The 24,926-nt window shown below is 42.8% G+C and overlaps 1 protein-coding gene across 5 annotated transcripts in view; it reads right to left on the bottom strand.

Moving 5' to 3' along the window:
• Positions 1-24,926, bottom strand: part of SNTG1 (syntrophin gamma 1) — a 510,494-nt gene that overhangs the window by 221,626 nt on the left and 263,942 nt on the right. For all 5 annotated transcript variants that reach the window (XM_039525348.1, XM_039525349.1, XM_039525353.1 and 2 more), the window contains 2 exons: positions 15,995-16,049; positions 164-298 (listed from right to left, as the gene is read on the bottom strand). In XM_039525348.1, coding sequence (XP_039381282.1) covers positions 164-298; positions 15,995-16,021 — 162 coding nt within the window. In that variant the 5' untranslated portion in view covers positions 16,022-16,049. The remainder of the gene's footprint in view (positions 1-163; positions 299-15,994; positions 16,050-24,926) is intronic.

Raw genomic sequence — 24,926 nt, 5'->3', positions numbered from 1 at the left:
TCCTAGACCAGTACTGGTAAATATGAACTCAAGATACCACATTTGCATACTCTTAGACATAGCTCCATCAAAGAGAAGACCAAGTTGGGTGAATTATAAAATATATACGCTGTTATTTCATTTATAAAATAATCCTTAATGGAAGGAATAAAAGACTACTTACACCAGAATAGAAAGGCTCACCAGACACACAGATCACATCCTGCTCCTGGATCATCAAAATATCTTTGGCTAAGTGCAGTCGCACTTTGAAAGGCTCCTGATTACCATCCTGCAGCAAACAAATCCCTGTCTTTGTCTTCAAAGGAAGGAACAGAGAGAAAAATTTGCTTAGTTTCCAAATTTCATTATCAGCAATGCTCATATTATAAAGCAGATTAAATGATATTTCTTAGATGTATTATTAGTAATGAAGTCACCATAACTTAACTCAATATTTCCAACAGTTAACACAAAGAGTATATGTGATTATCGCAATTACTTGTAACAGTTGGCAAATGCTGACTTTTTTAAATGCTGTGAGCTTGACCCTGCTCATGAGTTAAGAAAACTTTTGTCATTGGCTTCAATGAGAGCATATACTTTGGTGTCAGATAATTAACTGCTGGATACCTAATCCATCTGCTCATGAGATAAGAATAGCCATCCACTAGGCTTCCACCAAAGGAAGGAAACTGAGTTTAACATCTCCAAAATAATTGTACATAAATAAAAAGAATAATTCACAAAAGCCAATATTTTACTGTCATGTACAATACCTAGTTTGTACAAATGGTACATCACTCATGCCTTTGCAAAGTGCATAAAATTCATTTACATTAACAAAAATAATATTTGAGCACTACATGTTTGCTGATGAAGTTTGAAAGAAAATCAAAACCCCACTGAACTGGTGGAAATGACTGGCTAAGTGCCTGGAACCAGAGTTTGAAGTGCTAGACCAGTTTTTGATATTGTTGTATCTTCTTCTGTTCATTTCAATTTATTCAGCTAGTTCAATTCAATGATTAGTTCATTCAAAGTTGAGAAATTGATTGGGAATTGAAAAAGCAGGAAAGCATATTTTCCTTTTCCAATTTAGGAATACAAATGAAATGTGAGATTATGAGTTCTACTAGTTCTAAAATCTTGACGGACATGGTGAGGAGAAACAATCAGCTCAGCTCCAACTACAGATAATGCTTCCTTTGTTTAATAAATCAATTTGTTTGAAATGCAAAACGTTTTGATAAACTTCCTTTCTTCCTTGTCTATCCATATGTTTAAAGTAGTTTTATATAATGTATACAATTTTAAAATACTGTTTTGTGCATTTTTAATTGAATTCCAATTTCTATCTAAATGCATCTTGACAGAAAACAGAAGTAAAAAAAATCATCATCATCATGTGAGTAAATGCATTATTCACCATTTTCAAACAAAAAAATAAAAAATATGCTGCTGAATAATGTACATTAAGATAAATAATTGCTTAAATCAATGTGTATAGATATAATGGATTACCAAAAAGAAGTACCAACTTTAGTGTAAAGGCTATAGTAAATGGCAAATCAACATTTCAGTGGTTACCAACCAAGTAGAAGAAGCAACCTTTCTTTTGCAAAATAACTAACAAATACAAAAGCAAAACAAAATTAAAATCAAATATTTAAATCAATCCACCCTGTGCTTTTGCCATACTTTTCAAACAAGGCAGACTGCAGTTAAACAGACAGGGAAAAACTGATCATAGAACCTAGCTTCATCTGGTATTCTGCTTCATGCTATGGCTTTTACTTTTTACGTTTTAAAGACACTGTTACAAATCAGAAAATCTGTAGGGCTGTTCAACTTCCATCAACAAGCTTTTAAGCTAATGCACAGTGGCATTGTGGACTTGTCTCTCATACCATTTTTATCTGTAGACTATACGTGGAAGGTCTGGGAAATCAAGTGGCTGAAGGAGTGTGTGCATACAGTACTTATTAATCTTTATGTCAGAGTCTGTGTTGAAAATACACAGCAAAATCATCTCTGTAGAAGACTTCATGCAATGCCCACAGACAGAATGCCCAGGGCTTTTGTGTGCATAGGGTTTTTTGGTGTGAGGAAATTGTTCATTAGCTGACATTAATTGGATGCTATCAAGATCATTTTACAAAGTTAAAAGCAAAACAAAAAAAACTCTATAAAAATCCTCTGGGAGGCAGAAAAATATTTTTTTTCTATTACTTTTCTCATTTTTTTTCATCTAGCAAATATGTTTGCACAACCCCAGCAACTAGCAAGAGCCAGATAACCACATCCCGAGCTGTCAGTTCCTGCTTAAAATCAATCAGGGGTGGGGCATGGGTGTATGAGGGAGAAAGTGTTACAGAATGAAATTGTCCTTATTCTAGGGCGTAACTAAGCAACTCTTCACTCGTTACCAGAGCCCTCCCTCTATAATGACGTAGGATAGCATCAAATGGTGAGCTTGGGTCTTCATGAAGATTCAGAGTTCAGCTCATTTCTGCAACAAGTTCTCTCCCAAAATCAGAAGAATTCTGGGATTTCGAGGCCAGAAACCATGAGAATTGTACACTGCTAAAAAAACCATGCCAGGTGAAATCCTAGCCCCATTCACATCAATGGTAAAATGCTCACTGATTTCAAAAGGTGCAGGATTCTACCTCTTGGGTATAATAAAGGTTTCTTTTCCTCAGTCTGGGGAGGGGCGAAAGTCAGGGAAATGTTAGGGCTCAATGTGAGATGCTCTGCCAAGGAGATGGCTAAACTGAGATGCTGGTTGAATCTGCTGAGGGGAACTGTAACTTCTCCTCCACAGACAAGGAGTACTAATGGGTTTTAAGGAGGAGCTCCCAATAATAAGTTGATGAAACCTTACTTCAAGAATGTGCAGAAAGTACGTGTGTATATGGAGTTGAGTGGAGAGGACAGCGAGAAGAGAGATGAATTTTGTTGCTCTACACCCCAGGGCCGCCCAGAGGGGGGGGCAATTTGCCCCGGGCCCCGGGCTCCGAAGGGGCCCCCAAGAGAAGAGCGGAGGATCCCGCCTCCGCCCCTCTCCTGGAGCCTCGGCGCATCAAGCGCCGAGTCTCCGGCCGAGCCCCTGAGCCCCGCCCCGAGCCGCGTGGTCAGGGGGCGTGGCTGGGAGCTCCAACGGGGCCTGAGCCCCGCCCCGCTCAGAGCGCCGTGGGAAGGGGGCGGGGCAGCTGCCTCCGCTCGGCGTGGAACTCACAGCCCCGCCCCCTCACCACGCGGCTCTGAGCGGGACGGAGCTCAGGCCCCGCCGGTGACGCGCTCGGGTAAGGGGCCGGGGCCGCGGCCGGGAGGGCGGGCGGCCGGGCGAAGCCGGGGCCGGGGCCGCGGCCGCGGCCGGGAGGGCGAGGCCGCGGCCGGGAGGGGCCGGGGCTGGGCGGGCGAAGCGGGGCCGGGGCCGGGGCCGCGGCCGGGAGGGCGGACGGGCGAAGCCGGGGCCGGGGCCGGGGCCGGCCGGGGCGGGGGCCGGGGCCGGGGCCGAGGCCGGGCGGGCGGGCGAAGCCGGGGCCGGGGCCGGGGCCGCGGCCGGGAGGGCGGGCGAGCGGGAGAAGCCGGGGCCGGGGCCGCGGCTGGGAGGGCGGGCGGGCGAAGCTGGGGCCGGCCGGGGTCGCGGCCGGGCGGCCGGGCGGGCGAAGCCGGGGCCGGGGCCGCGGCCGCGAGGGCGGGCGGGCGAAGCCGGGGCCGCGGCCGGGCGGGCGGGGCCGCGGGCGGGCGGGAGAAGCCGGGGCCGGGGTCGCGGCCGGGCGGGCGGGAGAAGCTGGGGCCGGCCGGGGGCGGGGGGAGAGAAGCGGGACCCGCCGCCGCCGCCGAAGCACAGCCCAGTCTTCGGCGGCGGGGGGCCCCATCTGTTCCGGGACCCGCCGCCGAAGTGCCCCGAAGACCCGCGGCGGGGGGCTCCCGCCGCGGGTCTTCGGGGCACTTTGGCGGCGGTCCCGGAACGGAAGGGCCCCCCGCCGCCGAAGACCCCGGGCCCCCGGAATCCTCTGGGCGGCCCTGCTACACCCTGCAAGGCTCAAAAGGGATTTTGGAGCTGCAGAGTGGTCTCTATACTGCTCCACACTGACATGTACTCTGTCCTGTTACTGCTGCAGCATAAAGGACACAATCATGGATTTCCTGTGGACACCAGCAATCAAACCTGTCCAACTTGCCCTCTTACACTGGGGGACAGTTAAATGTGGCCTCAACCTCCACACAGAGTTGCCAACCTTCCAGGATTGGTGTCTCCAAGAATTAAAGATTAATTTTTAATTAAAAATGATGTCATGTGATAAACTTCCGGGAATACAGTATGTCCAACCAAAATTGGCAAACCAACCCCCATGTGGGGTATCACATCCACAGTGAGCCACGCCAAGCACAATCACAACAAGGCACATAATCAGACAAAAACAGGCTAAGCAGCAGCCTGGCTCAGGCAGAAGGGAGCCCCTAACTACTGTGCAGTGCATCATGTCAAGTACTGATAGGTGAGGCAGAACAGCAGCAGCACACCTATAATTGACCATGTTAGGTCTGATTTTGTCACAATTCCTCCAGAATATTGAGGAAGACCAAAATACATAAGCTCACACCAAGGTCCTATTATCAAACATACAGAGATGCTGGTGCTTGACCTCACCTTCTCTTATCAAGAGGACAAGGACTCCGGGAACAGATGACTGCTGTCATTTGGAGAATGGCAGCTAGGAATCCATTGAATGTTTGAAGGATGGGGATAAAGGACAAATCTTTTCATTTTCTTCTTTCGCTTTCTATTTTTTGTTGGGAAGGGGGTGATAAATTGTTTTCATTTTTTGAATCATTCCAAATGGCCCCCTGTATGTTATTTCAAAGGCTTTCATGATTTTTTCTATAGTATTATTGAATAGGCTACAGACATTTTTGGTTTACTGAAAGTGTTTTGTTAAATGAAAAAAAGTAATAATCTTTTCAATATCTTTTTAAATAAAACTATGCATTAAAAATGACAATTTTTGAAAAGATATAAAAACACTTGTAATGTCAACATTTCATTAAAAAATTGCATTTTAGGAAAAAAGTCAGTTTAAAAACTTTGATCAGCTGTACTCAAATCTGGCCACCAAGTAAGTTAAAATGACCTCTATCCCCCACCAAATCTACAATATTATTAGTTGAGTTTGTAACATCATTTGTTTTATACAAGTGATACTCCTGAGGGCATGCTGCATCAAAAAATTAAAAATTCTGCTCACAATATTTTAAAATTGTGCACATTTTATTTGTCAATAAATAAATGCAGAGGCTCCAGCATGGCAGTGGGGAGCACAGGCCACTGGCTCCATGAAGGTGGGAGATCACCGTGCAGCTCCCCCCCAATCCTGGGACATGGCCCCAGTGGTGAGGCTGCACCCGACCCTGAAACAGCACAAGGCCTAGGCCTGCCCCAGAAACACCATGGGGCCCTGCCTCTCTGCACCAAGCACACCAGGTGTGGGGCAGACAGGCTCAACCAGGCAGGATCCAAGGACCTGTGGAGGGGCTCAGTGTGGAGTGATCCAGATGTGGGGTGAGAGGATTCTGTGTGGGACAATCTGGGTGCAGGCACCTCAGTAGGGAGTCTAGGTGCTGGGGGATCTGGATGCACAGAGGCTCATTGCGGGGTTCTAGGTGCAGGGACAATGGGACACTGCAGGGACTTCCAGGTGAAGGTGGTTGGGGATCATCAGAGGGGTCTGCATGCTGGGAGAGTGGAGCTTGGTGGGGTGGGGGTCTGAGTTCAGCTAGTTGGGGGGCAATGGCATGGGGGTCTGGATGTGGGGGCTCACGGTGGTGCAGGAGGTGGGACATCAAGGTAGGGATTTGAGATCAGTTGGAGGTGGTCTGGATGCAGGGGTAGGGGCCAGAGGCAGGGGGGCTGGGTGCAGGGGGGCTCCAGATGCAGGGTTTGAGGTTCAGTGGGATGGGGTTTGGTTATGGAGGGCTAGTGGGGTTCTGGATGTACTGGATGAGGCTTGTCAGGAGTGTCTGGGTGTGGGCGGTCCGGATGCAGGGGGGTTGAGTGAATGGGGGAGCAGCTCCCCATACAGTGACCCCTCCCCCCACAGCTGAGGAGCAATGGCAGGAGGAAGCAGGGGAGGATGCTGAGCTTCCTGCAGCTGAGGGAGGTTTCTGGGGGTGGATCTGACATAGCCTCAGCCACTCCTGGCAGGGGAAGAGGATGTCCCATCCTCTCCTGCCTCCAGCCCAGCCGGGACTAGCAGCTGATCCCGGCTTGGGTAGGAGCCACTGGCTGGGGTGTCCCCAACCCCGCAGTGATTTACCTCTCTGCCAGCTGATCTGGGTGCCTGAAATGATATACCTGTGCTGCTAGGGAGTTGTGCATAACTGCTCTTGCTGCTTCTCTTTGCTTCCCTGTTAGAAAGTCATTTTTTTGCAGGGAAGCAAAGAAATCTGCAGGGGCCAAGAATTCTGCGCACGCACAGTAGTGCAGAATTCCCCCAGGAGTAAAGTGCCAAGAGGAAATATTAAAGATCACCATTTTGTAAGTGCTCAACATCAAGAACTCCTAGTGAACTTAATAGGAGCTTCACCTCGAGAGCCCTTCAGAGAGCTGATTCACTATGTGGTGATGCTAACATTTACTTCTCTTTTTTAAAAATGGGAGAGACAGCATGTATTAAAAGGAATGGCTAAATGTGGCCTAATACATATATAGGGGGAGGTTTTTCAAAGACAATAAGGCAGTTAGATGCTCCCAACTTCCACTAAGAAACTCTTTCCTGCAGAATATGATAGTGTCTATACTGAAGGGATAATTAAATCTCTTCAATTATTTTCCCTATCACTTACTTCCTCGTTGGAAGAAAATTCTTCCTGATGTGTATGTCACAGGCAGATCTCTTTGTTGCTTCCTGTCAGGGGATCTCTCATAGCAGCAGGAAGTGGCACTGAATGCTCAACACAGAAGGTTAGGAATAACTACTGTCGGCCAAGGAAGGCCGGTCATAAGTACCCATAGCCCCTAAATTACCTGCACTCATCAGCGGGAGCTGTGGACAAGCACCCACAGCCTGTAGGAGATCTATGGCTGGCAATGGGGTAAATTCAACCTCTAATACATTGTTTTTAGAAGTTGTGCTTTACTTGATTGCACATTTCTGACTTGGTCAATTACCTTATAAAAATCTCCAGAGAAAATTTCTGCACAAAACAGAGGGGCTTCTTTGCATGAATTAAGTGGCACATAACCATAGCAGACGTAATTAGGCATTGCAATAAAATTAAAAGTCAGTAGCTAGATGCATGTGGGCAGAGTTTATTCAGTCAGAACAAGGAAGCCCATTGTGGGAATAGCAAAACATTTTGGTCCTTTGAAAGATTGATCACACATGCTCACAGCTCTAATTTACATGGAACACTCTAAAATGTAATGAAGCACAAGTAGCTATTGTTTTGCTGCATGAAAGCTGGTTTGCAACACAACTCCAAATTAAATCCTCTATTGCACTGTCTCCCTTCCTCTCCTACCTGTGAGCAGCATTAATAGATATATAAAAGGGAAAGACCAGAGCACTGAAAGATGGCAGATTCTCAGAGAGGCAACTAAATGTCATTTATTTTTTCCTCACTGTTTTTCATTTTTGTCCATCCCTGCACTGCCAGCAGGCTCTAGAAATGGAAGCAGCAAGATCATACAACAACAAGAACTACTTGGGAAATTTTTAGCAGGGGTTCAGATAATTTGAATATGATTTGAACAAACATTTGAACTCTTACATATGTATTCAGTCTCTGAACCAATGGAGGATGACCCAGACACTTGATTTAAGGTAGAATTAGAACAGAAAAAAAAAAAAAACCTTTTCCCCCAGTATGATCCTGGTTGAATCCTAGCAGTTGGACTGCATGGCCTAACTGTTCTCTATCTCCCAGCCAGTACAGAATTGTTCCATCCATATTCAGGACATTTTCAAATTCTAATTTAAAAAACCCACTAAAAGATGTTCCACTGCTTCCCTTGCCAGACATCTATATTCCAATCTATTTAATTGTCAGAAACTGTTTCCCAATATTCAACCTAAATTAATACTTCCCATTATTCCTAGTTACACATGTACCCGGGGAGGGAACAGTGAATGGCTGGATGTATGTGTTTGTGAAGTACCCGGGATAGACTGTCTGGATGCATGTGGAGAAAATAGTGAGTGATGACTGACAGGCTTTGTGTGGAGGAGGGGTACTGAATGGTTTGTGTGTATGGTTGGCCAATGAATAGCCGCATGTATGGGCAAACAAATAGCTGTAGCTGTGCCCTGAGCAATAAATGCAGTGCCTTTGCTTTGCACACCATCACCTCCTTATCTGATTATAAATCCATTAACTCACCATGGAGGAATACTGACGCTGCAGTGAGTAGAGCCTACATAGGAGCTTGTAAACTACTCACCCTCCCTCAGTTGGTTTAATGGGAAAGAGGAGGCAAAGCTGGGATACTTCTCTACTTCTCCAAAATCAAACTGAGCTTGGTTTCTCACTGCTAAAGACTGGCACAGTTAGAAAAGCCCTCCAGGTGCTCTAAAGGCACAGAGGGCACAGCCACGCACAGAGCATTATCAGCACCAAGAGCGTGCAAAGAAGAGCTTTAAACCATTTTTGCACACCACACCTGATTTCCAACATGTGCATTTTAACCATATGCAAAGATCTGGCCCTAGTCTCTTTTAAAGAATATTTATTATAAGTACTTAAAGATAACATGTTGATGTAACATTTTAGGCCTTCAAAGTGTTTAAGAAATAATTTGAGGAAATAAAGAGCAACAGTTAAAATAAAATATTCACACAAGATAGACCAAGTGATCACTGAAAGCATGGTCTGCTATGAAACAAGTACAAAGATCTTTAGTGTTTGAGAGATGAATTAGACACGATTATTGGGTTCAAAACCCATTTTGAACAGGCTTTCAAGTGTTTTCCCCCCTTAATCTGGTGTATGCTAGGAAGACATTCTTTTTGCAAGAGGGTTTTTTGTTTGTTTGTTTTTGTTTTGTATTTTCCCTGTCATCGATGTTAAACAAGAAGCACAGTGATTGCATTTTTTACACGTGTTGACTGTGGGAGATTTATTCAGAGTGCTGAGCCACTCTTTTTTTATCTGTGACATCAATACAAGTTTATCTTATTTTCTCTATTTCTTCATCTGAAGAGAATAAAATAGTTTTTTTCCTCTTCCTATTTCACACCAGTAATGCTCTCTCCAGCAGTCACAAAACAGACAACTCAATAAAGTAGTGAATGAGGAGAAAAAAGAGAGAGAACTTGCCAGCGAACCCCCAAAAGATTTCTCCAGCCATCCCCCAAAGAGAAAGGAAGCTGTTGTGTTTCTGCTTTTCTCTGTGACAAAATGTCTCTTACATATCCTAGTAGAATAGACTTCTGTAACTTCCATGAAATACAATTATCAATAGTCAGAAGCTGGGACCAGTGGGGGATGGAGATTTTGTATGGAGAGAAAATTGCAGAAACCAATCCAAAAAACTGAATAGTTTGCATCTGACAAATATTTACACTTCTGCACATTTACAGATGTGCCCATTATATAATGTAAAGTGTAATTATGAGATAGAAAATTGACTCAGAAGTATGAGGAGGTAGTGGGAATGGGGTACAGGAGGCAGGCTCGGTGCCATCACTAGATGCCAATGACACATGAAGGGTATTTTTCAAATGGTCCAGCTACTTATGCAGCTGGGATGCTGTCAGTCTGCCTAAGTGGACAGCACTTTAGTTTCAAGAAAGATTTGGAATTCAGCCCATAGGCTCGTGAATGTGCTCAGTTTGTCAGTGCTCAGTTTGTAAAAGATCTGCTAAAAGCCAGCTCTGTTAATCATCCTTGCATGTACCAGAATTTTTAAATCACAAAGGATAAAAAGTTTTTTCCTAATGCGCCCTTCTATGCCTAAAACTACCTTGGGAAAACATTAGATTTCTGGCTTACTCTTCTACCTCTTTGCTCATTCTCCACTTGCAACCTAATGTTAAGAACATAAGAACATAAGAACGGCCGAACCGGGTCACACCAAAGGTCCATCTAGCCCAGTATCTGTCTACCGACAGTGGCCAATGCCAGGTGCCCCAGAGGAAGTGAACCTAACAGGCAATGATCAAGTAATCTCTCTCCTGCCATTCATCTCCATCCTCTGACAAACAGAGGCTAGGGACACCATTCTTTACCCATCCTGGCTAATAGCCATTTATGGACTTCATCACCATGAATTTATCCAGTTCTCTTTTAAACACTGTTATAGTCCTAGCCTTCACAACCTCCTCAGGTAAGGAGTTCCACAAGTTGACTGTGTGCTGCGTGAAGAAGAACTTCCTTTTATTTGTTTTAAACCTGCTGCCTATTAATTTCATTTGGTGACCCCTAGTTCTTGTATTATGGGAATAAGTAAATAACTTTTCCTTATCCACTTTCTCCACATCATTCATGATTTTATATACCTCTATCATATCCCCCCTTAGTCTCCTCTTTTCCAAGCTGAAGAGTCCTATCCTCTTTAATCTTTCCTCATATGGGACCCTCTCCAAACCCCTAATCATTTTAGTTGCCCTTTTCTGAACCTTTTCTAGTGCTAGAATATCTTTTTTGAGGTGAGGAGACCACATCTTTACACAGTATTCAAGATGTGGGTGTACCATGGATTTATATAAGGGCAATAATATATTCTCAGTCTTATTCTCTATTCCCTTTTTAATGATTCCTAACATCCTGTTTGCTTTTTTGACCGCCTCTGCACACTGCGTGGACATCTTCAGAGAACTATCCACGATGACTCCACGATCTTTTTCCTGACTCGATGTAGCTAAATTAGCCCCCATCATATTGTATGTATAGTTGAGGTTATTTTTTCCAGTGTGCATTACTTTACATTTATCCACATTAAATTTCATTTGCCATTTTGTTGCCCAATCACTTAGTTTTGTGAGATCTTTTTGAAGTTCGTCACAATCTGCTTTGGTCTTAACTATCTTGAGTAGTTTAGTATCATCTGCAAACTTTGCCACCTCACTGTTTACCCCTTTCTCCAGATCATTTATGAAGAAATTGAATAGGATTGGTCCTAGGACTGACCCTTGGGGAACATCACTAGTTACCCCTCTCCATTCTGAGAATTTACCATTAATTCCTACCCTTTGTTCCCTGTCTTTTAACCAGTTCTCAGTCCATGAAAGGACCTTCCCTTTTATCCCATGACAGCTTAATTTACGTAAGAGCCTTTGGTGAGGGACCTTGTCAAAGGCTTTTTGGAAATCTAAGTACACTATGTCCACTGGACACCCCTTGTCCACATGTTTGTTGACCCCTTCAAAGAACTCTAATAGATTAGTAAGACACGATTTCCCTTTACAGAAACCATGTTGATTATTGCTCAACAGTTTATGTTTTTCTATATGTCTGACAATTTTATTCTTAACTATTGTTTTGACTAATTTGCCCGGTACCGACCTTAGACTTACCGGTCTGTAATTGCCGGGATCACCTCTAGAGCCCTTTTTAAATATTGGCATTACATTAGCTAACTTCCAGTCATTGGGTACTGAAGCCGATTTAAAGGACAGGTTACAAACCTTAGTTAATAGTTCTGCAACTTCACATTTGAGTTCTTTCAGAACTCTTGGGTGAATGCCATCTGGTCCCGGTGACTTGTTAATGTTGAGTTTATCAATTAATTCCAAAACCTCCTCTAGTGACACTTCAATCTGTGACAGTTCCTCAGATTTGTCACCTACAAAAGCCAGCTCAGGTTTGGGAATCTCCCTAACATCCTCAGCCGTGAAGACTGAAGCAAAGAATCCATTTAGTTTGTCTGCAATGACTTTATCGTCTTTAAGTGCTCCTTTTGTATTTCGATCATCAAGGGGCCCCACTGGTTGTTTAGCAGGCTTCCTGCTTCTGATATACTTAAAAAACATTTTGTTATTACCTTTGGAGTTTTTGGCTAGCCGTTCTTCAAACTCCTCTTTGGCTTTTCTTATTACACTCTTGCACTTAAGTTGGCAGTGTTTATGCTCCTTTCTATTTGCCTCACTAGGATTTGACTTCCACTTTTTTGTTCAGACCTATAAAAGCCCTGGCATTTTCTGAACCTTTATTTACTCCAGGAACTGATTACAATGTATAAATTTTGCACATTTCTTTCAGTCAGATAAACTCTAAATTGAAATGAGACATATGGTGGGGAACTATTTTTTTCATATTAAGGGTAGAGGATCTGCTTACTAATAATTATAAGTAAATTGATAATAAACTCATAGGAGGTTCTTACCGAACTAAGGCACTTCCTTAGATTAAAACTCTTCCTGTCTTGGCAATCTAGCCCAGATAAATGTGATCTTTGAAGTCTGTTTAAGACATTCAAATTGGATTATTTCATCACAGCGGTGATCAAGAGACTAAAGATGGCTAATGAGAGATCATTGAAGCTTACTGTGTGTACATTTGTTATACATGAATTTAGCTAATGCTGCATCAATGGGATTCTGCTTCCACATATCACCTTCACAGGTCAATCACCAGACACTGACCTTTTCCTTCTAGAAAAACTTCCTCTAGTGGCTCTACTCAATGTGTTTCTTCACAGAAGAGTCATCCTTCAGGAAGTGAGACCCCTCTCACTTCTACTGTGGTAGTAACAATGGGGGGATTCTCCTGAGTTTGCCATTGTAAATCAGGTGGTCTGGATTGTAGTCTCATTTCTTGATATCCCAGATGGAAAGAGCTCCCATACTCTGTATGTTTCTCAGACAATTGGTTCCTCCACTCCTTCCATGCTGGGACACCAGTGCTGAAAACCATTCAGCAGAAGTTGATGCGAGTTTGACTCTCAAACCCCCTCCTTAACAAGCAGACCAGGAAGTATAAAAGACGTGCACTCAGGTCTGCAGCTCTCAGAGATGGCTCCATCTCCTTCAGCTGCTTGGTCAAGCACAGAAGCAGCAGCTGGCTCACACCATATGGTAAGACTGTCCACCAGGGTAAGAACCATCTCCCAGAGGGATAGGAGCATTAATTACTCACTATGATTGATCTCTGATAATGTGTGTTTTAACTGACACTTTCTATTTGAAGCACTTAATGAGTTGAGTCTATATATACCTGCCCCTGGAAATTTCCACTACATGCATCCGATGAAGTGGGTATTCACCCACGAAAGCTCATGCTCCAATACGTCTGTTAGTCTATAACCACAGGACTCTTTGCTGCTTTTACAGATCCAGACTAACACGGATACTTGATACTTGAGTCTAAGTGCCATGGAAGAATCTAAACTGAAGAGCCTCAGTGAGTACAGCCACAAGAGGGAAATGTTATCATCAGTTGACTCTTCCCTCTACCTTATGAGAGTGAAATTATCTCAGAAGTCCTTGTGTTGACCTTTGAGATAAAATAAACATATTCATAACTAGATACAAAACTGTTTGCAGTGTTGCTGTAGCTGTGTTGGTCCCAGGATATTAGAGAGACAAGGTGAGTGAGGTAATATCTTTTATTGGACCAATTTATTTCTGTTGTTGAGAGAGACAAGCTTTTGAGCTTACACAGAGCTCTGCTTCAGGTCTGAGAAAGATTGTCAGAATGTCACAGCTGAACACCATGTGAAACAGGCTGTTTAGCTTAAGGAGTTAACATGTTGTAAGAGCAACAAAGAATCCTGTGGCACCTTATAGACTAACAGACGTTTTGCAGCATGAGCTTTCGTGGGTGAATACCCACTTCTTCGGATGCAAGTGTCTCATGAGATTTCTGGTCCTTCCTAGCTGTCATGTGTGTGAGAAGGAGAAAAATTATGAACATTTAAAGCTGCCGATAATTTTAGTTTGGATTGACGGGTTGACAATATTTTAGATTAATCATTGTATCCATTTTATTTTTGCTAACAATAGAGGCTAATTTCCAAATGAGAGTCTCTTTACTTGCTGTCAAGCATGACTGAAATGAAGTGAATTCCTATGAAACATCTCCTGTCCTATAATTTTAATCACAAAGTACGTATCCCATGAACAGAGCCTAAATGTGTATCTCTTGTTTAATACATATTGAAAACACCAACTAATCAGAGACTCATATTTTCAGGTGTACAATCCAGGAGTTTTCAGCATTATGAGGTATTGTGATCATAACCAGTGTTCCCAGTTATCACCTCCTATTGTTTGTTCTTTTCAGTCTGTAGACTGCAGTTTCTCCTTCAGTGATTTTTACTATAATACTGAATTTATGAGACTATCCAGGTAGATGTAACTGGTCCCACTCCTAATAATGAAACACAGAGGCTCATGAATCGCTAAAGTTGTGAGAATGTACTTTTTTTTAACATCATGTATATTCAAAGGAAAACTGGATATCTGCACAAACATTTGCAAATTTATTTCTGGAAGAACTTCTGCCATTTTGCAAGAAAAAAATGGTGGCAAGTATTGAAAGTAACACATTTTTGTCCCTGGAAAATTGTAAATTTTGGATGGTTGAAATTATTTTGGCTTGCATTGAATTTTTGAAAATGTGTGTATTTTGTATCAAAACAACCATTTCATTTTGGAACAAAATGCCTTTTATTACTGGGGGGGGAATTAAGAAATGAAAAAAACATGTTTTCAATTTTTTTTTTAGTTGACCAAAACACTCCCAGCCCCCCCACTGATTCTCCTCTGATTTTGATAGCATGCTATGTTGCCAGCATATTCCTTTTTCTCCAGTTATACCAATCCTCACAGGCTTCAAGCAATAAAACACTCATCTAGGACCTGATCCTGCCACAAGGTCAATGCAGGCAGACCCTGCATATGTGTGGAACCCAAATGAGGTCTACAGGAGTGTTTTCACACAAAACTCACCGCTGGATCAGGGGCTTTAATTACAGAATCATAGAAACATAGAGCTGGAAGCAGCAGCATATTATCGCCTAGGCCGACAAGGCATAGGCTTAAGGTGGTAAATTTATAACAGCAGCATTTTTGTAATAGTGGGATCAGTGACACCGCAATTCTACCAATCATAGCGTGTACTGAAACCACCAATGCTGGCGTAATGCCATTTAGTAAACATACTCACGAGAATCCTAAACGTTAATAATATGACCGGAAGGAAGAAATTAAGTGGTTCTCAGTTTAAAAAAAAATGCTATACAAAAGAAATAAAGGGAAAATGAAATGATAGCAAGCGTGCACAAAATAGATTCCTTTGTTGTATCAGTTAGTGCCGACAGTGAGACAGAAAAAATAGTTGAAAGTAGTAGTGAAGTAAAAAGTGAAAATATTGGTGTTGATATTGAAAATATTGATGTTTAATAAGTTCATATGGGCGGGCAGCAATTATTTCAGGGCCTAGGGACGGCAAAATCATTAATCTCCCACTGGCTGGAAGGGACCTCGACAGGTCCCCCCATGTCAAGACAGGACCACGTAAAACTAGACCATCCCTGACAGATGTTATCTAACCTGGTCTTAAACACCGCCAGTACAGGGACTCCACAACCTGCCTTGGAAGCCTATTCCAGTGCTTAATTATCCTTATAGTTGGAATAGCGTAATATAGTATAGTATAATCTAAAGTATAATTAGATGTTTTTTCCTAACATCTAACCTAAATCTTCTTTATGGCAGACTGCTTACTTCTCGGTCTACCTTCAGTAGACATGGAGAACAGTTGATCATGCCATTCTCTTTATAATAGCCTTTAACACATTTGAAGGCTATTATCAGGTTCCAACTCAGTCTTATTTTCTCAACACTCATAATTACCTCATTAGAGCACTGATAAGTAAACAGGCACATAATCCACTAAAAAGCACACTGCCAACATATAGGGATTATCTACTCATGTTTACGGATTCAATTACATCTGATGTTCCAATTCCTTGCACTTCAGAAATAAAAGATTGAGAACAGAAGACCAAAAAGTATATTAATGTTCATATCACTTCTTTGAAAATAAAACATTCTGATCCTACCTCTTCACAGGAGGTCCTGAAATCCATGTGCTATGGCACAGCAAGTGATATTTGTCTAAAATAGACAGAAAGATTTCATTAGAACTCAGTACTACAAACTAGAACAAACAGATTGCAAAACATAAAAGGTAGTTATCTAAATTAAGCGGGAAGACACTGCATTCCTCTGTGTGAGCTTTGTTTATAGTCATTGCTTAAGAGCAGGAATGATTAAGTCAGCAGGAGGGTAAGGATGCATACAGAGCTGGTAGAAATTGTCCCCAGCTTTTATGAAGTCCACCAACTGATTTTATTCAGTGTGATTAAGGGAGAGCTGATGTTCCTATCAGCCTCTCCATTGCACTAGCTATCCAAATGTGCTGTTCTGTATTACTGACCTTTTGCTTGAAATGTTGTCCCCACCGCCATTTATTTTTGAAAGTAGGAATACTTGAAAAGAAATCTTTCAGAAATAATTAAGTTTTGCTTTTCATAATGTTCCCTTCTGTAAAAAGTTGATTTTTCCTCCTAATTAAAAAGCTTTATGCATGAATACTTTTTTTTTTCCATTGGACTCACAAAATTGTATTCCCAAACATTATCTCTGCAAGAAAGCTAACTTCAATTATCAGAGCAGTAAATTTAGTGAAACATTTAAGTACTGAGGGACTGAATGTTACAGAAATCAGGAATATATAAAATGTCACAGCACACCACATACTCAAATTATTGGTATAATGGGTCTGCACCCACAATACATTCATCCCAATACACACCTGGCATGCATTTAGCTATTTTTACTTTATTTATGAGATAATGTTTATGGAATAAGTTGTCATTATAGGATAATAGTGTCCTGCTGCAATATAAATATTGATGCAAAAGAAAGAGGCATTTATAGAAAACATTTCCTAGCCAAAATAGACATTTATTTTCAAGCCTAGAAACACTATTATTCTGACTGAATCATGCTATTCAATCATTTAAGAAGTTTTTTTTATTATTTTTATTACAGTATTGCTAGAAGCCCCAACCAAGACTGCAGCTTCTTTGTGCTAGGCTTTGTCAGACATATTTAGGATTGACAAAATTCAATTTATAGTTATAGTTTTGATGGATAATATCAGTGTTTATTTTTAAGCTTTTTTATTTATCTATATAAATTTTCACAGTTATGCAAAATTATGGGTTTAAGCTTTTTATTTTTTTAATCAATTTAAGTTTTCAGTGGGAATCAGACAATAATTATTTAATGGCAGTAGGCACTGAGGTTTTCAAGCACCCTTTTTTTTAAAAAAAACTTTGTCTAGCTATAAATTTCAGTTGTTAGTGTTGGAAATATTGTTTCATTGATTTGTGCAGTGAAGTCGTTTACTGACATTTACCAACAACATTCTAATCCTTCCAAGGATAATAAAATAGAATAAAATATAGTTGCCAGGGCCGGCTCCAGGGTTTTTGCTGCCCCAAGCAGAAAGAAAAAAAAAAGTCACAATCGGCGCCTGCTCCACCATGCTACTTTCTTCTCCAGCAGCAATTCAGCAGCCAGTCCTTCCCTCCAAGAGGAACCGAGGGACCCGCCGCCGGATTGCCACCAAAGAGTCCGACGTGCTGCCCCTTCCCCTTGGCCACTCCAAGCACCTACTTGCTGAGCTGGTGCCTGGAGCCGGCCCTGATAGTTGCTGCCCCAAATGGTGTACAATCTAAGACCACAATCATGCAAAAACTTACATACATGTTTGTCTTTTCCAACTGTGTGTGTGTGTGGTCCCCTTAATTCAGGATGTACAAAGTTAAGCACATACATAAGTCTGTACAGGTCGAGGGCCTAATCATCAGAGGGGAAAGGAGGCCCTAACAGAAATGGTCTGAGTTGTGTGGGAACATGAGGATGATAATAAAGGAAACACCTGGGGACAAATGTATAATATGGAAGCAGCATATTTATATATAATAAATTAGAGGAGCGAACATGAGATGTGAATAATGATTCACCAGCAAGCCACCTCATTTGCAGAGTAGAGTTATATTTATTTAATTGTGCCATTATTGGTCTGCTAGATTCTGCTTCGCTCAAAAAACAGATTCATAGTTTCAGTCTTGTATTATTATTTTTTGATTGATTAATTGTGGTTTCACTTTATTGTTTTAAACTTAACAGTGAATAACATCCAGCCAATCAGAAACCTTATTTATTGGCACAGATTTCAATTGGTTAAAACTAACCACGCCCACATGCAAGCTGCAGGCAGTCCTTACACAAATACCCAGTCACTCACCCTATAAGAGGCTCCCAAGCAACCTCAACCACAGCTTGCCAAGGCCAGGAGACGAGGAATGAAAATAGCAGAAAAGAAGGGAAGGATACACATCATGTTGGAGCACAAGCAAGTGAGGATTAACCTTTTCTTAGAGACTGTGCAGTGCTGTGAGGTTAAAATTTGAATAATAGGAGACTGAGGAAGGTCTTTTTCAGTGAATACCCACTGCTTGCATCCGAAGAAGTGGGTATTCACCACACTCATGCTGCAAAAAAAAAAACATAGTATATAATATAAGGTGCCACAGCTTTGCTGCTCTACAGAAACAGACTAACTAACACCCATCTTTTTCAGAGGAAGGAGGAACGGATTCTCAGCCCTTTATGTATGACCCAACAACCACTTGGAATTTGCCAGCTCCTGAAACTCTGAACTGATCCTCCAAGGGTATGTCTAAAGTGCAATTAAAAACCCATGGCTTCCCCATGTCAGCTGACTCAGGCTCAGGGACTGTTTAATGGTAGTGTAGACATTTGGCCTTGTGGTGGGGGCCGGGGCCCAGGCTCTAGGACCCTGAAAGGTGGGAGGGTCCCAGAACTCAGGCTGCAGCCAGAGCCCAAATGGCTGCACTACAATTAAACAGCTCCTTAGCCCAAGCCCCACAAGCCCAAGTCAGTTGGCGTGAGCTAGCCACGGGTGTCTAATTGCAGTATAAACATACCCAAAGGGTTTGTCTATGATTTAAAAAAAAAAGCCACAGCAGCAAGTTCCAGAGCCCAAATCGACTGACTGAGGCTTATGTTACAGGGGTAAAAATAGCAGCATACAGGTTCCCACTGGGCAGCTCAAGCTCTGAAACCCGGCAAGGGGGGATGGTCTCAGAGCCTGAGCTCCAGCCCAAGCAGGAATGTCTACACTGCTATTTTTAGCCCCATAGCATGAGTCCCATGTACCTGAATCAGTTGCTCTGGGCTCTGAGACTCACTACAGTGTTTGTTTGGTTTTAGGGTAAATGTAATCTGAGTGATCCTACCCTATGGTCACAAACTGCAATGGCTATCAGAACCTTATGCCATCATTTCCCAGCATGCTTCCAGTCAGAGTTGGGAACAGAATAGACTAAGAACTCCTGCTGAGGCCAACAGGGAAGCTTCTGCAGGGGGGGGGATATGGGCAGGTAGTTTACTGGTCCAGCTATGAACCAGATTTGCTCAGACCCTCAGTGGGAGGGGACAGCCTGACTCAGAAACAAGAGACTAGTTTCAGTTTTGAACTTTTACTTGTGAGAGCAGAGAGAAAAGCATAACAGCTTAGGGAGTCTCTGATTAACTCCTCCTCCCAACAAATGGGTTCTTGGAACTGCTGCGGAATCTAGTGCATGGATCAGGCAGTTCCAGTCCTGCAGAGAGCAGTGTCCATTGAGGCAGAGATAAAACCCAGTGGAAGCTACTGGTAGACAGCCAAGACCACCAAAGGTCTCCAGCCCAGGGACCCATGAGAGGACCCTGCCCCAGCTGGGGGTGAAGACTTAGTCCAGAGACCTTTATTATGTAAGCCAGCCAATGTTCATAACACTCATCTCCACATTAGGGTTGCCAGGTGTCCAGTTTTTGACCAGAACACCTGCCAACCAGGCCATTAAAAGTCCAGCAGCAGGGCTTTGAGTCTAAGGCAGGCTAGTCCCTACCTGTCCTGGCACCACGCTGTTCCCCAGAAGCGACCAGCAGGTCCAGTTCTATGCTGGGGGGAAGGGGGGGCCAGGACTCCACACTTTGTCGCCTCCCCAAATACCGGCTCCACATTCCCACTGGCTGAGAACTGTGGCCAATGGGAGCTGAGGTGGTGGTGCCTGTGCCCTGAGTGTGAGAGCAGCATGCAGAGCCTCCTGGCCCCCCTGCCTAGGAGCTGGACCTGCTGGCCACTTCCAGAGTGCAGCACAGAGCCAGGACAGGCAGGAAGGCTGCCTTGTGCCTTAGCGCCATTGAACGGGAGCCCCCAGAGGTAAGCCCGTGCCCCAATCCCAAGCCCCAACTCCCTGCCCCAGCCTTGAGCCCCCCAAACCCAGAGCACCCTCATGCACCCCAAACCCCTCATCCCCAGAGCCTGCACCCCAGCCAGAGCTCTCACCCACCCTGCACTCCAAACCCCCAGCCCATAGCTTCCTCCCACACCCTGAACCCCTCATCCCCAGTCCCTCCCCAGAGCCCCCAAACCCAACCCAGAACCCATACCCCCTCTTGCACCCCAACCCCCTGCCTCAACCCACAGCCCCCTCCCACACTCTGAATCCCTCAGCCCCACCCCTGAGCCTGGAGTCGTGAGTATTGGAAGCTGGAAAATTTGTTCATTTGTTAATGTTGAATTTTTTTAGTTAACCCTAACCTTTTCGTTCCTCAGATCCCATTTTCCTGCTCCTAGTAAAGTACTCCCTTATTATACTCTTATTTCTGGGTACATCATTCTTTTTGCTGGGGTTTGTGTTGATGTACTTTGTTTCTTGTGTCCCGGGGTTTTATACTTTTGCCTGTTAGTGGCATTATTTGTTTTTGCAAGGGACAGCACTGCTTGTGTCTCAGGCTCAGTGAGGAGTCACCTTTGGTGGAGGCATCAAGTGTCACCAAAAAAACAACACAAAAAAAGAACCCAAGGCCCAACTCCTGTGAAAAGAGCAGCCACTCCAAGGAGCAAGCCTTAGGAAGGAGGCTTTAGCCACATGTTGGGAGGGGCTACAATTATTTCATGCTTCAGATTTTTAAATGTGCTTCTGCTCAGCTTCCCTCTTGTGAGACAGGGAGGGAAATCAATTGATACTAGAGAAGGAAATTGCAAGGAAGATCCATAAGACATGGTAAGCTACAGAAAGGGAAGTGAGTCGTAGAGACTGAAAGTGGAAAGACCTGTGACCAGGGAAAGGCCAAGGTATGGAAGGCAGAACTTCACAGTTTGTGCTCTAAATTAATTTCCAGCATTATTAGGCTTTTCAGGTTTTCAGGTTAGGATGCAGTGGACTGAAAGAGACACATCATTACTCCCTCCTCATCTTTTTTATAAGCTCACCAAGAGCTAATAGACATCTTCATTTATAGTTTTGTTCTCTCAGTATTCAGTAAAAGCACCATTGTTATTATAATCCTAAAGACTTTCTTCACTGAAGGGTTAGACATGTACAATGAAACAGGTTCTCTTGACTCATTTACTGTACTCTTTTCCAAATGTTAGGGTATGTCTACACTGTGAAGTTGTCGACAAAACTTTTGTCTTTCACGGGTACTTAAAAAAGCCCTCCCGTGAAAGACAAAAGTTCTGCTGACCCCAGTGGCAGTGTAACCCCGGCTTTGTCGGCAGGAGCGCTCTCCTGCCAACAAAGTTAACGCCTGTCGCGGGGCTGGAAATATTTTGTTGGCAAAATGCCAACAGAGTACCGACAAACAGCGTTTACACACGCTGACTTTTAACAACCCACCTCACCTTAGAAAAGTGTTTTGAAACCTAATCTTGCTTGTTGAGGCTTGTGCTCCAGAACCTATAGGCTTGTGTCCCTTTACAATACTTTTCATACTCAGGTCCTATGATTGTCAGTGCACGAGCTATGGAAGTATGTAGAGCTACTTGTGCCCATCCCAAAGATGAAGGGTGAAAGGGTCAAGATTTGGTCCATAGGGAAGATTTGAACATTTTCTTCATACCAATACATGGGATATAACTCCTTGTTATTGAGTTTGAGCCCCGTAACTAATATGCATTCAAGAAACAGAGCAGTCATTATGAATAAAGCTAGCTGTCTTCACCATAGAACACACAAGTCACAACAACACAAAAATGAAGTCAAATTCTAGAAAGCTTCTCTATTAAGGACAGCACTGACTATTAAGAATGTGCTTAAGTGCTGCCTTGAACAGGGATAGACATAACACATGTTTAAGTGCTTTCCTGAATCGGTGCTATAGACAACATTATACATCCTAGTTTGAGACTAGGAATCTCTCTTAACAAGTCACATAAATTGGCTAAAGAGCTCTTGATATCAGAAAAAGTACACATTTATTGAGGAATAAGTTGTCTGTACTAAATACATGCACTCCATGATGAACTAGCACATTTGCTATATACTTATTTTTGAATATTTATTTTTTAAATAGTGGCTTAAGGGAACATCTGAGCTTCCAAATGTACAAAACAACCAGGGAAAGTAATAGCAGGGAACTGTAGAGGAGATATATAAATAAACAGAGACTTTGATAAAGTTAGTAAATTTTTCTCTCTCCTGTACTTTTGAGTTACCAGACTTGTTGAGGCCATCTCTGCTGATATATGCAAACAATATAACACATGACAGATACTCGAACTGAATTTGGTGCTCCCTCAGCGGCATGCACAAGGGGGGGCAAGCATTCCCCCCCCCAATAATCATAAGGGGCACAGAACTCCTCTGCCCCAAGGGTGCAGTAGCGGGGGGCAGGAGGGGAACCAGAAGACCTCCTCCCAGCACTCGGGCAATGGAGGGGAGGGAGAGGAGGGAAGAGCAAGCTCCTGCTGGGGTGGGCAAGGGGGGGGGCACAGAACATGTCCCCCTAAAAGGGGTAAAAGTTAAATTTCTGCACAAGCCCCTGCACCCCTTGGCAGAACAAGCATGTATTAAATATTGCAAAAAACATTTACTGAACTGCCTTATTAAAGCATCCTTGTTCTAAAGGGAAATCATGACTAAAAACATAATAGTATAGTTGAAGACTACGGCAGCCCTTGTAGACAGCAATACTGCTTCATTTAGGATAATGAACTATTCTGATCTTCCTTTAATAAATCAGGTCGTATTTCAGTGTTGCAGAAGATATACATTCACAATGTAGTTTCATGATAGGGTATTTTCATACAATTTAGTAAACTGATAGGTGACAAAAGATTATGTTATGCATTTTCAGTAGCAGTAATAAACAAACATGCCATTAGCCAAGTAGAACTACTATTAAAAGCAATACAGACATTTATTTCTCTTGGTTACAATCACACAATCAAAATACAATTTTACTTGCACAAGTATGTGTACGTAGAAGTGATATATTGATGATTGAAGTTTAGCTGATAACTACAGCTTACATTAGTCTGGGAACAATACATTTGCCTGGAAATAGTAATTCTTTTTTGGGGGTGGGATAAGTAAAATATCATTACATTTTCTCCCGCATTATTCACCTGAATGGGCGAACAACTGCTTTGACTCAGCTAGTAGAATTTACCTGGCACTTAGTTGGCCATGCTTATTGTCATTGTGAAAGCTCTCTTTAAGGTTATGGCTTTTCCATATAACCCCCACAGCCTTCACATGCCCAGAACCACAAACTAGTGCAAAAGTCTCCTGTGGAAATGAGATGTTCCACATTTGGGCCCCGATCAAGCAATGACTTCTTCACAGGCAAACACAGACCCCTTTCGACCAGCCATGCCTCCCCCCCACCCCCTTAAGTCACTAGGGCTCGTCTCAGATAGAGCTCATTTCAGAATAGGTGTCTTGATGAGATTTTCAAAGATTTGACTCTCTATCATGTATGCCTTTATCATCATCCCCCTTGGTCTTAACTCAAGAGTGGGTGTTCTTCTAAAAGCTATGTTCTATGAATTACTTTGGGGAAATTCTACATCCAGTGTCATACAGGAAGTCAGCAACCTTTCAGAAGTGGTGTGCCAAGTCTTCATTTATTCACTCTGATTTAAGGTTTCGCACGCTAGTAATACATTTTAACGTTTTTAAAAGGTCTCTTTCTATAAGTCTATAATATATAACTAAACTATTGTTGTATGTAAAGTAAATAAGGTTTCTAAAATATTTAAGAAGCTTTGTTTAAAATTAAAATGCAGAGCCCTCCGGACAGGTGGCCAGGCCCCGAGCAGTGTGAATGCCACTGAAAATCAGCTGGTGTGCCGCCTTTGGCACGCGTGCCATAAATTGCCTACCCCTGGATTAGAGAATCACAGTGGTACCTCCTGGCCTTGGAATCTTTGTCCTTTTTTGTGGGGGGGTGTTTTGAGGAAATCCCTTCATCCAATTTTTAATTGTTGGGGAGTGAAAACAAAACAAAAACACCTTTTTTGAGCTCTGCAAACTTTCTTTCTCACCAGTAATTCAAAAACTACTCCAAGGAGGAAAAAATACCTTTCAAACATTACATATAATTGGTACTTCTTGAAGAATAAACCCTCTTTTAGGTTTTGGCAGGAAAAAGAATCTAAGTTATAAGATACTGGAGGAAGTTTCTGAGCATTTCTAACTGAAATTGTAATGAAGTTCTCTCCACAGTGTCCAATTTGCCCTAACAGCCCAAGGGATTGGTGCTAGAATAAATTTGCAGGAGCATGCATGCACCACAGTCCTCCGAAAGAACCAGGTTAAGGCCATTGTTTTCAAATCTGGAAGCCTAAGATGAAATTGCCAAATCCATATTTATGTATCTAAACATTATTTTTCAATGAGGTCTCGTTATTACAGGAACCATACCTTTTGCATTTTTTTTTAAATATGTAACCTTTAAGTTTAATTATCAAATCCATTTACTATCATTAAGATAATTGTAAACACAATCTATTGCTCTGACTTACTAGCTCAGTGGTTTGAGCATTGGCCTGCTAAACCCAGGGTTTGTGAGTTCAATCCTTGAGGGGGTTATTTAGGGATTGGTCCTGCTCTGAGCAGGGGG

This window comes from Mauremys reevesii, linkage group 2 (genome assembly GCF_016161935.1).
Source record: "Mauremys reevesii isolate NIE-2019 linkage group 2, ASM1616193v1, whole genome shotgun sequence".
Lineage (NCBI taxonomy): Eukaryota > Metazoa > Chordata > Testudines > Geoemydidae > Mauremys > Mauremys reevesii.
This window is presented reverse-complemented; position numbering and strand designations above follow the sequence as displayed.